Below are 15,045 nucleotides of genomic sequence, written 5' to 3' on the forward strand. Positions count from 1 at the left end.
AGCTGCACATATGTAAAGAAAAACACCTGTTTTCCAGCGGATCTCTTACACCAAAGAGGGCTGGTACAAGAATGTGCTGATTATTATGGCAGCTATGAAAGCAACATACGGAAAAGGGGTTTGTGGTCGTACAGAGGCAAAAAACTCAGCATGCGGACAAATAGCAGCATTTAGTTCTGTGCACGCAATGTAAGAATTATAGCCAACTTGTGTTGAATTTTCATCAGCCTCATTGTACCAACAAAATATGTATTACATCTCTAAAAGAATACATATACCAATCAGCCATTACATTAAAACTGCTGACAGGTGAAGTGAATAACATTGATTATCTTGGTACAATGGCACCTTTCAAGCGGTTGGATATATTAGGCTAAGTTTGCTATATTTGAGAAATTAAAAACCGGGACACACTGGGAGCGTGGCCAAATCTGGGAGGTGTGGCCATGCCCCTCGTACAAAGAGTTACAAAATACAATACGTGGTGCCGTAAGCTCAGTACAGGAGCGACTCCGGGCCCTCAGAGCTAAAGTACAGTAGTAACCCTTATACACATTATGCCACACAGTAGTAGTGTCCATTATACACAGTATGCCACACAGTAGTAGTACCCATTATACACAGTATGCCACACAATAGTAGTGGCATTATACACAGTATGCCACACAGTAGTAGTGGCTAGTATACACAGTATGCCACCCCATAGGAGTGGCCATTATACAAAGTATGCCACCCCACAGTAGTGTCCATTATAACACAGTATGCCACACAGTATAGCTACTTCACATTAAAGTGCAGATAGGTAAGGGGGAGGGCTACTGTGTGGCAAAATGTGATTAAAGGAGCTTTATGCCACACAATAGACCCCCCTTACCTATCTGCCACTAAATAGCAGACTGGCCTAATGCCCAGCCACTCACCAGTGGCTCAGGCTATTGCCTGCCTACTATAGGGCATATAAAAGTGACCTGGGCCTAATGTCCAAAGTCGCTTATACTTGTGGCACAGGTGGCCTAGGGAGAAGGGGGGAGGGAAATTACCAGTGACCAAGGCTGCCTACCTGTAAGCTGGGAGAGGCTGCAGTGGGGAGCTTCATTTAACTCTTTTCTTCCCACCAACTGCAGCACTCTTTGGTCCTCATAATCTCTCTTCTGCCGCAGGGCCGTTGCTGTCAACCTTCCTTCTTCATCTTTTTTCTACATCCGCCATCTTCCTTGCTCGACTGCCACTGCAGAACTGAAGGCTCCGCTCAGAAGAGTCTGACGTCAGATGCCAAGAGCGGGAGGAGCTATGATGCGGCAAGCAGTGTTTGGCTCATCGCATTTGCTTTTTATTGGCAGCCGACTTGCGATCAGCGCTAAAATTTAAACTGCTGCCACCGTCCGCCCATGAAAACGGGACAATTGGGCATCCCGCAGGTGGTCTTCAGGACGCCGGGACATAGGTTGCAAATCTGGTACGTTCCCGGGAAAACCGGGCCATATAGCAACCCTATATTAGGCAGCAAGTGAACAGACACTTCTTAAAGTTGATGTGCTGGAAGCAGGAAAAATGAACAAGTGTAAGAATCTGAGTTTGACAAGGACCAAATTATGATGGCTAGACGACCGGATCAGAGAATCTCCTATGGCTTGTCTTGCAGGGTAATTCCTGGTATGCAGTGGTTAGTACCTACCAAAAGTGGTCCAAGAAAGGACAACCGATGGACTGCTGACAGGGTCATAGACACCCAAGGTTCATTCTTGCACGTGGGAAGCGAGGGCTATAGCGGTTGGCCCAATCCTACAAAAGAGCTACAGTACTGTAGCACAAATTACTGAAAAAGTTAATGCTGGCTATGATAGAAAGGTGTCAGAACACCCAGTGCACTTTAGCTTGGGGATGTGTACCTGCTGACCAGTCAGAGTGATGCTCTGGACAATGTTCTGCTGGGAAACCTTGGGTCCTGGCATTCATGTGGATGTTACTTTGACATGTATCACTTACCTAATCATTGTTGGAGACCAAGTCCACCTCTTCATGGCAACGGTATTCCCTGATGGCAGTGGAACATGACAAAGTTCAAGATGTTGATATGGCCTCCAAGTTCCCCAGATCTGAATCCAATCGAGCATCTGTGGGATGTGCTTGAAAAACAAATACAAGCCATGGAGGCCCCACCTTGCAATTTACAGGACTTAAAGCATCTGTTGCTATGTTGCTAATGTCTTGGTGCCAGATACCACAGGACACCCTCAAGGCGAAAACGGATGTTTTTCGCCAAACGGCAACAGGCAAAAAATAACTGGAGAAAAGTTTTCTCCATCCCAGACCAAGAGAAAAAAATGCAAACTCTCGATTTTTGGACCAAAAATGTGGGGATTTCTTTCAGAACCCTGGATTGCTTTGGTTGGGCTGCTTCAGGGCATCGGATTATATACACATTTTTTCCTTTCTTGCACTTTTAGCACTTCCATTGTTTGTTTAATATATATGTATTATTTTCACATCTTTATTTTTCACCTCCCTACATGCAGCAGCAGCTGCTCTTATCTATCCAACACCTTTTTACACTTCACCTTTCCTTATTGGAGTGATGCCCTGGGGTGGCTCAGCTGGGCTGGTTTGGGGGTGTCCTGTGCTCTGGATTTCAACCCCAGTATGTTAGGGACCTACCCTCAGAGGTTACCTGGGCGCAGTGGGTAGGCCTATAACCATGGCCATGATAATGCCAAAACTTCTTTTATTATTTGGAAAATTCTATTGCAAAATGTATTATTTTATATAATGAGTAATGTTGGAGTTGTGCATCTGTAATTCTTTTTTGTGTGTTTACAACAATAGTCTCCACAGGTAGCACCTCCCATTATATATATTTTCAGGGTGTGCAGTCTAGGGTCCCCTTTCTGCAGTTTCAATGAACAAATAGCATAAGTTGACTGCAAGTGTATCTGATGTAGGCCTTTCATAAAATGGCATACAGATCTGTCCTCATACATCTGGGGGGGGAATATACCTAGAATTGTGTTGGTGTGATTTTGTATTTTTCAGTGCTGAACCCATGAGTTTGTAAAATCGTGAATTTACTACAGGACAACTCGCATGATTTTTGCATGTCAAACACGACTTTGCAGTCCAAATCACGGCATTTCATCCTCACAACCAAACTGAAATGAATAGACATTAATAGACTACCAAATCAGTGGTGTGTTTGCATGTTCAAACCATTTCAATTAGGACAGTCTCAATCATGATGCTTAGAAAAGTTTCCCAGCTCAGCAGCAGCACTCTCTGTGATTCTAAACATGGCTCAGACAGACTTTTCTGTCATGTGGACACATGCTGCAATTCTTTGCTACTGGGAACTTTCAGTCAGTGACAGGGAAGGTGGTTGGAATAATACAAGCCACCTTCTCCCGCTACCTGGCCCAAGTCCTAGCCACACTCAAGACACTCACCTACACCTATATCTGCTTCCCAAGCCAGGAGTCACAGTGGCATGTTAGCTTTAAAGGTTAGTTTTATATAGCATCTTAGGTATGCCAAATGTCCTGGGTGCTATAGACTGCACAAGCATTGGGCTGAGACAACGTAGGGCGAGGGCCCACATATACCTAAAGTGCCATCATGGGCATTTAACCAACGCGCAGGTGGTTTGTGATGCAAAACAACAAATCATAAGTGTTGTGGTGGGCTTTCCTGACTCATGTTATGATGCCTTTATCCTCTGTCATCCCTCTATGCTAAGTTTGAGGTGGGATAAATGCCGGAAGGATGGCTGCTGGGTAAGTAAACATTCCTATAGTTACATTGTCACTATACATTATGTAATGTCAATCTTCACCTGCATTTTTTAATTTACCCTACAGAGTATTCGGCCTATGGCTGTTTCTCTTGGCTACTGAATCCATTGTTGCTTCTTGATAGTACTGCTCAGTGCAAGTATAATGATATACATAAAACCACTAAATTTGTGATAGAACGTACATTTGGCCTATTAAATCTAGCCTCCGCTGTCTTGATAAGTCTGGTGGGATTTTGTTGTATTCGTTTGATAAAATATCTGACATTGTGTTCAGCTGCTATCTATTGCATAATCTGTGCTTGCAACAATGTTTGCAACAACTGCCCCAACAGATTATGCAATAGACTGTGAGCAGGCAAGGCTATTGATTACATCTGGTGGCTCTGTGACCACAGAAAGTGGGAGGCAGGTTACAGCTTCAGTGATTGCAGATATTTCACTTGTAAGTAAATTACACAACCTTGGTAGTTGAACCAACACTACAAATGTTGTTTATATTGTTTTCAAAGTTACAGAGCATCTGTAAAACAAAACACCTCCAAACCTGGCCCGTTCCAGAATGGAACAAATGATCGGTTTCTTGACTTACTGTAACTCTAAAAATACTTAACCAAGGTGTTTTACCACAGGTGATGTCCTGCAAAAAATAACATGGAAGTCAAGGTGCAGAGCATTTTTCCCTCTTGGAATGTCTCCTGTTGGGAGGTGTGAAAAAGTGTTTCTAAACACAATCATTTACACTACTAAGCACCATACATTTTCTCAAGTAACGTCAATTTCCCTTTTTCTAAAATACTTTTTTCCCTATGTGTTTTATAAAATAACAAACCCATCAGCCTAGAATGTTTGTGTGTCAAACATGGTAAACTACCTGACCTTTAGCTTGCCTCTCTGTGCTGCATAATATCTATTTTGCCATTTCCCCAGACCTTCAACATGTGCGGTTAAGTGTTTTATACGTATGTAACTGTATTTTGTTCTCAAACTATTTGACCAATATCTAATGGTTGAAAATAACTTTCAGCATATTAATGTTAATTAACCTTTTATTTAATGTTTACTATCTAATCGATTAAGTAATTGCATGCAAACAGGTTGATAAAGTGTACCTTAAAAGAATCAAAATAAACGTGTTTTTTATTATTATTATTTCTACATGTCGCTAATTGCATTTGTTTGATTTTGGTACATTCTTAAAAAGCTCTCTTGAAATATAATGTTGCAATGGATTTGGACCTCATGCACACGTTGGTTTGATTCTATTATTCTGGCAACATTTTCAAGATATCAATTAATATTAGAATTAATGTTTCCAACAGTGTCAGTTAGCTACATGATGATTATACTTCTGGCCGAGAGGCTGTTGTTACGTTTTCCGCAAATGGCGATTCATTTGTATCAACTGTCTCGTTTGTGTGTCCATTAGTTCCACATGACGGTCATTGAAAGCAGTCATGGAGGTGAGGAAGGCAAATCAGCATCACCATTTGGATCTGTCGGTGGCTCTTGGAAGTGTGGGCTGGGCGGGCATGGTGTTTCTGGCCTCACTGGTGTTGCTGGAAACACATCTAAGGTGATTAATTCTTCTTCTTGTGTTTCCACAGGTGCAGCAAGCGGCTCGAATGTGGACAAATGTGGCTCATCAGTCTGTAAAACTAAATCAGAACATGAGGGGAGAATGTGTGAAAGTATGAAATGCAACTGTAAGAATCAAAACGTGTACATTTAAAGAGCAGGATGTGTTTTGAGAGAAAACAAGAAACCAGAAAATGTATTTACCTGGCTGATCCTCATCCTGACATAAGGGTGCCTGTGATGATGTCCTTCCACTTGTACTTTTGCCTGTGATGGTCACATGGTTCGAAAATATATTAAAATATTGAGAGACAAGATTTTTTGTTGTTAAACAAAAAAAATCCATGTAGACTGGCAACATGTTCATGGACATGTATAGAACTCTATTAGGGAGGGGTCTGATGTACACCTGGTTAACCTTTTCAATACAATACAAGTAACTGTACTTTGTGTAGCCAGAATGTATACCCTATACAACATGTTTTAAAATTCTTAGAATGGCTAAAAGAAAAATACATGGATGGATTTTTAACAGAAAAAAGTAAATAGGATTTTGGGGAGTTTGACTAATTAAAATATTGGCACCCAAAATATGATGGGTGTCTGGACACATCTATTTTAGGACTTTGTAAAATCTCATTATGTCACAGACAAAACATTATCTAACAATACAAAGGTTAGCATTAAGACATTACTCACTTTTTTTGGGCGGAACATCAGAGTCATGTACATGGGTATTGTGCACCACTTATGGCGGAATAATGCTGCGCTGTGGCTCCTCATATTCCAGCTATTCCTGCTGAAATGGTGATCCGCTCCCTGTCTGCCTCAGTGGCCATTTTTCGGCTTCATGCGGTGCTTGATATCACTGAAGCACTTATTGCGAGCCAGAACAGATCACTGCTCACAGAATTTTCTTTCAAATGAGGGACCTTTTGTGTCCACTCGTTCTGGAGGTATCCCGCCAAAACAACACGTCATAGTTTTGATTAACGTCTCTCACGAGGACCACATTCTCCTCAAAGGAGATCTCACATTGTGGCCACTCTTTGTCTTTGCTCTGACCAAAGACACATCATCATCATTCTCAGCCTCTGAATCCTACAAAGGCTGCTGGAAAGACACCACATTCTCCTCCACATCCGACTTTGAGACCTCCAAATCCACTGGTCTCCTCCTACCACTGTCCTCCGGCATACCACAAAAAACACTAAGCACAGAGAAATAAAAGAAAAAAAACAAACCACATCCAACAACACTTCTCACACACTCTTTACACACACACACACACACACACACACACACACACACACACACACACACACACACAAATAATGAATGACCGGACAAAAATTAAAACAACATGGCAAAAATTAAGACACACTGTAAAAACAAACAAGACAACAAAATAAGACAACACTACTTACAAAAACCAATCAACAATCCCAAAATAGCTGAACAACTCTCCTCTCCAAACAATGCACACTCCTCTCAATACAAATGCCACCAATGCACGTGTTTTGGCGGTTTGGGGGCATATTTATTAGGGCATGTTGACAACACAGAAGCATGTGTGACTTTGGACCAATCGGAAGAGTTTAGCGAACGTGTTGAGATTTGAAGATTACATTGAGATTTCTGTTGCGTGTTCATTCAGTGCATTCGCCTTTTGAGATCTGTTGTGTGTGTTTCGGGATTTCCGAATTCATGTGCGATTTAGGGTCAATACGCCACAATACATTGAGTATCACCATCGAATGACAATAGCCAGGCAAACACGTCTTCGTAAATTGGTGATTTGCAGCAGAAAACGTTCCGGCGAAGAGATGCGATTAGGGATCGCACACCAACACGAATCTCCCCTCTAGCCTCAATATGCCATATATTCCCCCCAGTGGCGTAACTATGGTATTTGGAGCCCAGGGCAAATTTGAAAAGGGAGCCCCCCCCCCCCCTGATGTGCGCGCGGCGAAAAAATGGGCGTGGTCACTTAAAAATGGGGCGTGTCAACATGACACACCCCTTTATTTTCACACTGAACATTCCTATCCATATGCACCTTAACCCCAGTAGTACCCCTTATACAGTACCCCCAATATGGAGTTGTGGTCCCTCTTATGCAGGCCCATAGTAGTGCCCCTTATACAGTATCCCCAGTAGTGGTCCTCCCAATAATGGTGCCCCCACCCCCAGTAGAGGTCCTCCCAGTAGTAGATACCCCCCCTCTCCCGTTCTGCAGATAGGTTAAAAAAAATAAATATATGTATATGTATATATATATATATATAAAAACATACTTACCTGCTGCTCCAGTCCGCGCCGCCGCCCGCCAGTCCTCCCGGGCTGGAGCACTCAGCATTATGGGACAGACGTCATGACGCAAGTCCGGCTCTTGTAGTGGGTGCTGCTGCAGTCAATGAGAGTCTATCTGACTCTCAATGGCTGCTGTTTAACACACGCATCGCCGCCAGCGCTGGCGGCGATGTGTTATGCACAGCCTGAGCCCGCCTCCTGGCGCTATTGGGCAAGCGCTCAGGGGGAGGGAACGGGCTCAGGCGTGCAGCAAAGGACCGGCGCTGGAAGCCTAGCGCCGGTCCTGTGTAAATGTGTAGCGCCGACCACAGTCACTGTGGCTAACTAGGGCGGGCCGGACCGTGGCCGGCGGTGCCCCCCCCGCGCCGCTGGTCCCACGGCGACCAGGGCACGCACCCTGCCCGACCCCCCCTAGTTACACCACTGATTCCCCCCTAGCCTCAATACTCCATGCGGCATGAGTGAGCTGGGAGGTCCAGAGGGTCTTTTTTTTCTTTTAACTGACAATGCGTCCTAGTCGCAATCGGATGTGACAAATCACTACATGAGACTAGACTGATTCATTTTATATGCGACACTTGTATATATGTGTGCATCTGAGTCTGTATATAAAGCACAGTGGAACGGAGTGAAAAAAAAAAGGCTGCAGGGCTGCATAGTGGCACTTTGTATATAGACTCAGTTGCACATAGACCTACAAGTGTCTAATATCAAATTAATTAGTTCAGAATCGTGTAGCGGTTTGTTGAATTCAATTGCGACAAATTTTTGGGTAAAAAAAAAAAGACGCGTGGCATAAGCAGAGTTGCACAGGACCTGGCACACCAAGTAGGGCTGTTTGGTGCAGCTGCAGCAATAGTGCATAAGAACACATCTGTATATACAAAACTGTTGCAGAGCTGGATAACCCTTGATTTGTGTCTGGCACAACATATGCGTTTAAGTATGCTCTTTTTTGTACTTAATTTTTTACACATATACATCCATCTACGTATTCATCTATATTACCTAAAATACACTTACAGTAAGTTTGAATAACGTTTTACCCATTATGGTAAAGACTTTTTTTTTTACATTATTATTAAAGGGGTTTTATGGGAAGGCAAAATAATATTTAGGTAGAAAATAAGCACACTTGCATTTTTAAGCAATTTGAATTGTATTTTTTTATCTACATTTCCAGATTCCCTTTTAAATTCTATTACGCTATATAGTATGTGTCACACTGTTACTACATGTGTAGAATTACTATATATATTTTAGCTGATGAAAACAATCACATATGATATTGGTCACAAACAGGCATGTTGCATTGTATGATAGTAACTAAGTAATTATGCTTGATTTACGGTGATACAATGCTCTTATTTGATGAGCAGTCACTGCAGTACAGGGTTTTTTTTCATTTACAATTTGCTTTGCAGGTTAATCTGCATACAGTCTGGTTTTCCTGGCAAGCTCGCCAATCTCATTTATAAATATCTGCTCAACTCAATAGCTGCTAAATGAGTTTTATCTCAACACTCACGTACTTTTAATGTAGCAATCTTAATAAATACCGCTTATTTATCTATACAGTGAAAAGGATAAATAAAACAAAATGCAGTCCAGAAAAAAATATCATCAACTGTCAAACGGCAAGATCAGTTACAATCCTAAATAATGACATGCGTATATATTTAAGCCTTGAGTATTTGACTTATTAGAGATTTAGATGCATGCGCAGTTGCAAACAATTGCTAATTAACATGAACTTCGGCACTGCTTTCGACTCAGAATCAGCCTTATTCTGGTTAAAGACATGAATAATCAGATCTATATGCAAAATGCTACGTTAGTGTCAGCAGCTGTGACACTGTAACATAGCATTTTGCATGCAGATACAACCGCAGTCACACACAAAATATAGGCATGCCGCATATCATTTTAATCAGTAGAAGATGCTTGTGCATCCTATTCTCACCACTTTGTTAAAATGCATTTTATACGCAAAGTTGCACAAAAACACACTCGGCGCTACAGAGTTGCTTCACGGCATGGCGCAATAGAACGGTTGTTCAACGCGCAAGGAGGCTAGATATATGTGGACACATTTGTACACTTCATTGACTACATTGATTACCAATAAACTAGTGCATACAACACGTTTTACATGAACATGCAGTTATAATAAAGAGCTAAAAATGAAAAGAGTGATCTGTATCTGAAGAGAGATGGAGACTAGAAGACAACAATATATGGAAAGGAACACATACAGTAGGGGTAATTCAATCCTTTGCGATGGCTGCATGCTACTTCCACAACATTTGTGAAAGGCACTTCACCATTTTCCTAGTACCCCATTGTTGTGATGTTCAGTGGCACACTGTGAGTAAAGGTGCGTATCCACTAGCAGACTGTGAAACGATTGAACGATTAGGACATTGTAATCGTACAGTCGTTTCACAGTCTGTGTTGTGCTTACACTGAATGATCAGTCTTTCAGTGTAGACACCCTCCCTCATCCCAGAACATGGCTAATCTGTCGTTATCGACAGGTTGACCAGAATGTTCAGGCGATGATAGATGTAAAAACGACCAGCAGAAGCGCGCATCTCATGTCGTTTTAGACATTACACTGCCCGATTAACAAGCGATTGAACGATAACGATGTCGTTATCGTTCAATCGGGTAGTGGATACCCACTATATAGTAGAGATGGGCAGTTTTGGTTTGACTCAGTTACGTTCGGATCTGAAAACGTTATATTATCTGGTTGTCACATGTTCTGGATAGCCAATAAGATGATATTTTCAGATCCAAACTAAGTTGGCGAATAGAACAGAGTCAAAACCAAACAGCTCATCTCTACTATATAATGCAAAGTAGTTAAGGACATGAAAGAGAGAAAACACTTTTGCTACAACTGTACTTGTATGGGGCAGCACGGTTGTTGTAATGATCAGCATTACTGCCTCACATCAGTGAAGAGATTACAGTGGTTTTAAAGGTCTTGAGTCAGCGGGAGATTATTTATTTGGCATATGATAGTGTGGTCTGTTAGAGAAGCTTGCATACATATAACTTGCAGGTCGATTCTCTTTCCTAGGACACCATACATTTCTCTCCTCAGGTGATTTTATTTCAAGAGGTAATGAGGTACTCTAAACTTACCCACCACCAGAGCCTCCATTCTTGCTGAAGTGTGTACGAGGCTCGCTTGAGGCCAACTTAAGCAACTCATTCCATTCCCGCTCCCACTCATCCTCTGTATACACCAGTCCAGACTGTAAGGAAAATAATCAGAATGGCATTAGTTTCAGTTCTAGTTCTATGTGAAGCATACAGAAAAATATAAATAGAGTATTGATGAGCTACTTATTACGGCCATGTATCATAAAGGTATTGCACTGACATTACCATGAACAGAGAAAATAATTGCTACATAAATGTCAGAAGACGGCAAGTATCCATTTGTGGTTAAAACATTCCTCTTTGTCTCGTAAAGAGAAACTGTTTATAATTGAAGCTGACAGCAAAGGGACCATGGTTACTGGTCACTTAGGTTTATTATTCAATAACACCATTGTTAATTCAGTTTCCACCAGTTTTTTTATACTAAAATTCATGAAAAAGGTACCATAAATATTTCCTTTCACCAGTTTTTTAATGTGATTTATTTATACTTTGGTTTGGTTGTTTAGCAATACTATAATATATATTTGAGGATTTATGTTTTTTTTTTTTAACAAATTAGATACAAAACTCTAAAAAAATAACATAGTTCAACCTATAATTTAATGTTGTATTTATTTGTTTTTTAACAGTTTTATTGAAAGAAGTAAAATAAATAATCATACAGATGTGTCCTCTTACATCTAATGTACATACGACATCGAGCGCAGCCTGCTTGGTGTATTAAGTCTCATCATGGCATAATGAGTTACTACATAATGCACTGAGACACCGGAAAAGTTGGAGAGTGTAATACAACTTTCTTTCCACCAGATGTCGCTTTTCCTAAACTGCATTGCGCATGCATCAAATAGCCAATGCAGTTTCTGTGGCACCGCCCGTTGATTGGCTGACAGAACCATGTGGGAACTGTAATTGGGGACACTATAGTACAGCGTGTCCATCATGGATTGAGAGCTACAGTTTATTACTGGTAGTACAGATGTCAGCCGCCAATTAATGTCCGGACATCTAAGATGCCGGGGCACGCTGGCTGGGATCTGTATTCCCACGGAAACTGATAATATGACTCCTTATTTGACACTATTAACCCCATAGGGGTGTTGAACAATTTTGCATCTCAGATGCACGTACAGCATGCAAACAGACTCATGTGATACACGTCTAGGACACAAGCATGGGTCTGGTGCACTACAGAGACAGGCCTTTCAATTCCCTTTCTACTATGAAATCAATTACTGTGACTATGGGCCTGTGTAGCATCTCAATTGGTTGTTGCAGTGGGTTATTGGTATGTTCAATGCTTAACATACCGTTCAACTGGGGTTTGAATCCCATTAAGGCCAGGGTCATATAATAATAATAATAATAATAATAATAATAAATACATTAGTTTTTTACCAAGCCACCAACCCACACAAACTCTCCCCCTCCTCCCCACCCCTCACGCACACAGCTCATTGCATCCTCTGTACCGTTCACTTCTATACCATGTCACAGAGATGGCTTTACCGTTAATCACATTGTCACTAGCAGCTCGCTCAACATGACGCTAATCGGTAAACATAACTGCGGTGATGTGAAGACATATTTCAATGAAAGACTAAGTCAGGCTGACTATTTATAGGGTACTGCTGCTTAACTCGCTGCATGCTACGCACCTGCCCCATCCTTCATTTGTATGCAATGCCACAGAGATTACTTTGCCACTAATCACTAGAGACATTGCCGCTAGGAGCTTGCTCAACATGACGCTAATTGGTACACATACTATACTACGGAATAGCGGTGGTGTGAAGACGCACTCTCAGAATAATTTGCAAAGAATCATTTTCAACAGTGTATTGTATTTTGATTTTTTTTAATCAATATGACTGTGTTCTGTTGCAATAACACTGCATGCTACTGTATATGTTACTGCAATGAGCGAACTTTATAAAGTGTGTGTGGCTAATGTGCAAAGTGCATTGCTTGTAGTACGTAGCAGCTTAGCAGGCAGGGATACACGACACTACAAGTGTCCTTATATTGAAAGGGCGTCTTCACACCACCGCAGGTCCGTGGTATAGTAGGTGTACTGATTTGTGTCATGTAGAGCAAGCTCCTAGTGGCAATGTCTGTAGTGATTAGCGGCAAAGTCATCTCTGTGACACTGCATATAAATGAAGGATGGGGGGGGCGAGAAGCATGCAGTGAGTTAAGCAGCAGTACTCTACAAGTGGTCAGCATCCATTCATCTTCTTTTGTTGAAAGCTGAGAGTGCATCTTTATAACCAAGGTGTATTGCGACTTGTACTGTGTGTTTGCAACTTTGTTACTATATATAAGTATGTGGTAGGCGTGAGTGTGTGCGGCTTGGGCAGAAAAGTATGGTAGCGACAAAAGAAAAAAACTGTGTGTATCTTGATTGCCAAATGTTTCAAATGCAGAGCAATGCATAAGTAAAATTAAAAATAAAATACTGTAAATAAAAACATATTGATTACAAAATCACATTGCTCAATGCCACGAGCCTTAATGGGACCTGCTATGTTAAGCATTCAGCTGAACCATTGACCCACGGTGGTCAGCCATAAGGTGATACACACCTGTTGTCTATGACTGTCTGTGCACTGCCTGTAGAAACTACAAGTGTCCTTTAATTGAAAGGGTGCCTTCACACCACTGCAGTTATGTGGCATACAGTATGTGTACCGATTAGCATACACCACTTGTACAATATTATTAAAGAGATTGGTTGTGCGAACACGCAAAATAAAAACCCTGCTTGGTTGCGCCTGTTTACACTGTAGTAGTAGTGTACTGTAAGTGATTGGCCCGCCTGTCAGGGATCTCCATCCACTGCTACAGTATTGTATCCAGTACTGTAGTTTTCATCAGTGAAGCATTCACCACCCAGCGGTTAAGCTGTGTATTGCATGGCGTGGATTCTCTTGCGTCTTAGTACGCCAACACGGGTATTTACATGCCGCGACTAGGACACCTGAATGCCGCACTCAGAGTAAAGATGCAAGACGACACATCTGTAAAGTTGAAAAAGGTATTGTCATTGCATAACAAAAATAGAGAGGTCTGTTGAAAGTAGGAACAGTCCATGGTAACACCAACAATAATGATGACAAAAAAACACACACATCAATTGTAATCAGTAGCATACGGTCCTGTTTGGAGGCGGAATGAGGGAGAGTTGACAAAATCAAAACCGTAACAATACACAAGCAAATCAAAATGGGGGATCCCGTTGCCCAAAGTCATAAGGTTATACCATGTTGTTAGTTGTACCGATGTTCTAAGGGTGGATTCAACCTGAGGTGAGAGGGTGAAGACATAAGGGAGCCATATAGAACATTTTTTTTTCCACCCTGCCCTCTTTGTCTGTGAACATTTTTGTCTTATCCATATAAAAAAAGATGAGACACAAGTGGCAAAAGGAGAGACCGGCTAGCTACATCAGGTGAGACCCATTGAGAGAAAATGGACGTCTTTGCAGCCGCTGCCACTCTAGCAAGAAGTTTATTACCTCATATCAGGACTGAGGAGGAGGATGGAGGATAGATATAGTGCCCATGTATTTGTCAAAGTAATAGAGATACCTAAGCCATACTAAATACAGTTGTGGACTGCCAGCTGGAACATCTGCACCTTAGTACAAGACCACATACAGTGTATGAGATCGGCTTTTGATGTCATACAGTTGAAACAATTAGTATCAGAGGAGGTGCCAATAATAAAACACAATCTAGGAGTTAGGTAGGAACGGTGTAACAGCTTGCAATGCATTTCAGCGTAAGATGTATGTAGATACCAACTGTCAATTTAAGCACAATACATCAGGGAATTCCTTATTCCATTTATCCATGGCCTCCTGTATTTTATCTAAGTCAATCTGACGATGAGTTTTTATAAATGTGAGATGTGGAGAGAACCTTAAGAAGTGACAGCGCAGTGGGACAGATAGTGCTGGGTATTGAGTTTGGAGCTGCGAGTATGTGTAAAGAGAAAAAGTGTGAGGATCTAGTAATGGGGGTACATAGCGCAGACCCTGGAGGTAACAATTGTGAACCATCCCTGAGGAACGTTCTCCCTGAAAACCTGGGTTACCTATCAACGTGAGAAAAATAACTTTGACTACTTTAACCACTGACGTGATCGAAGCATGTGCCAGGCATTTCAAGGGGCGTGCAGCAATAAGTTATCAT

General features: G+C 41.7%; 1 protein-coding gene across 1 annotated transcript in view; it reads right to left on the reverse strand.

Moving 5' to 3' along the window:
* OTUD7A (OTU deubiquitinase 7A) overlaps nt 1–15,045 on the reverse strand; it is a 203,582-nt gene that overhangs the window by 50,238 nt on the left and 138,299 nt on the right. Inside the window, exon 8 of the mRNA XM_088443465.1 lies at nt 10,826–10,938. Within this exon, the coding sequence (XP_088299591.1) occupies nt 10,826–10,938 (113 nt within the window). The remainder of the gene's footprint in view (nt 1–10,825; nt 10,939–15,045) is intronic.

Source organism: Taudactylus pleione, unplaced genomic scaffold (assembly GCF_031769625.1).
Source record: "Taudactylus pleione unplaced genomic scaffold, aTauple2 ptg000019l, whole genome shotgun sequence".
Lineage (NCBI taxonomy): Eukaryota > Metazoa > Chordata > Amphibia > Anura > Myobatrachidae > Taudactylus > Taudactylus pleione.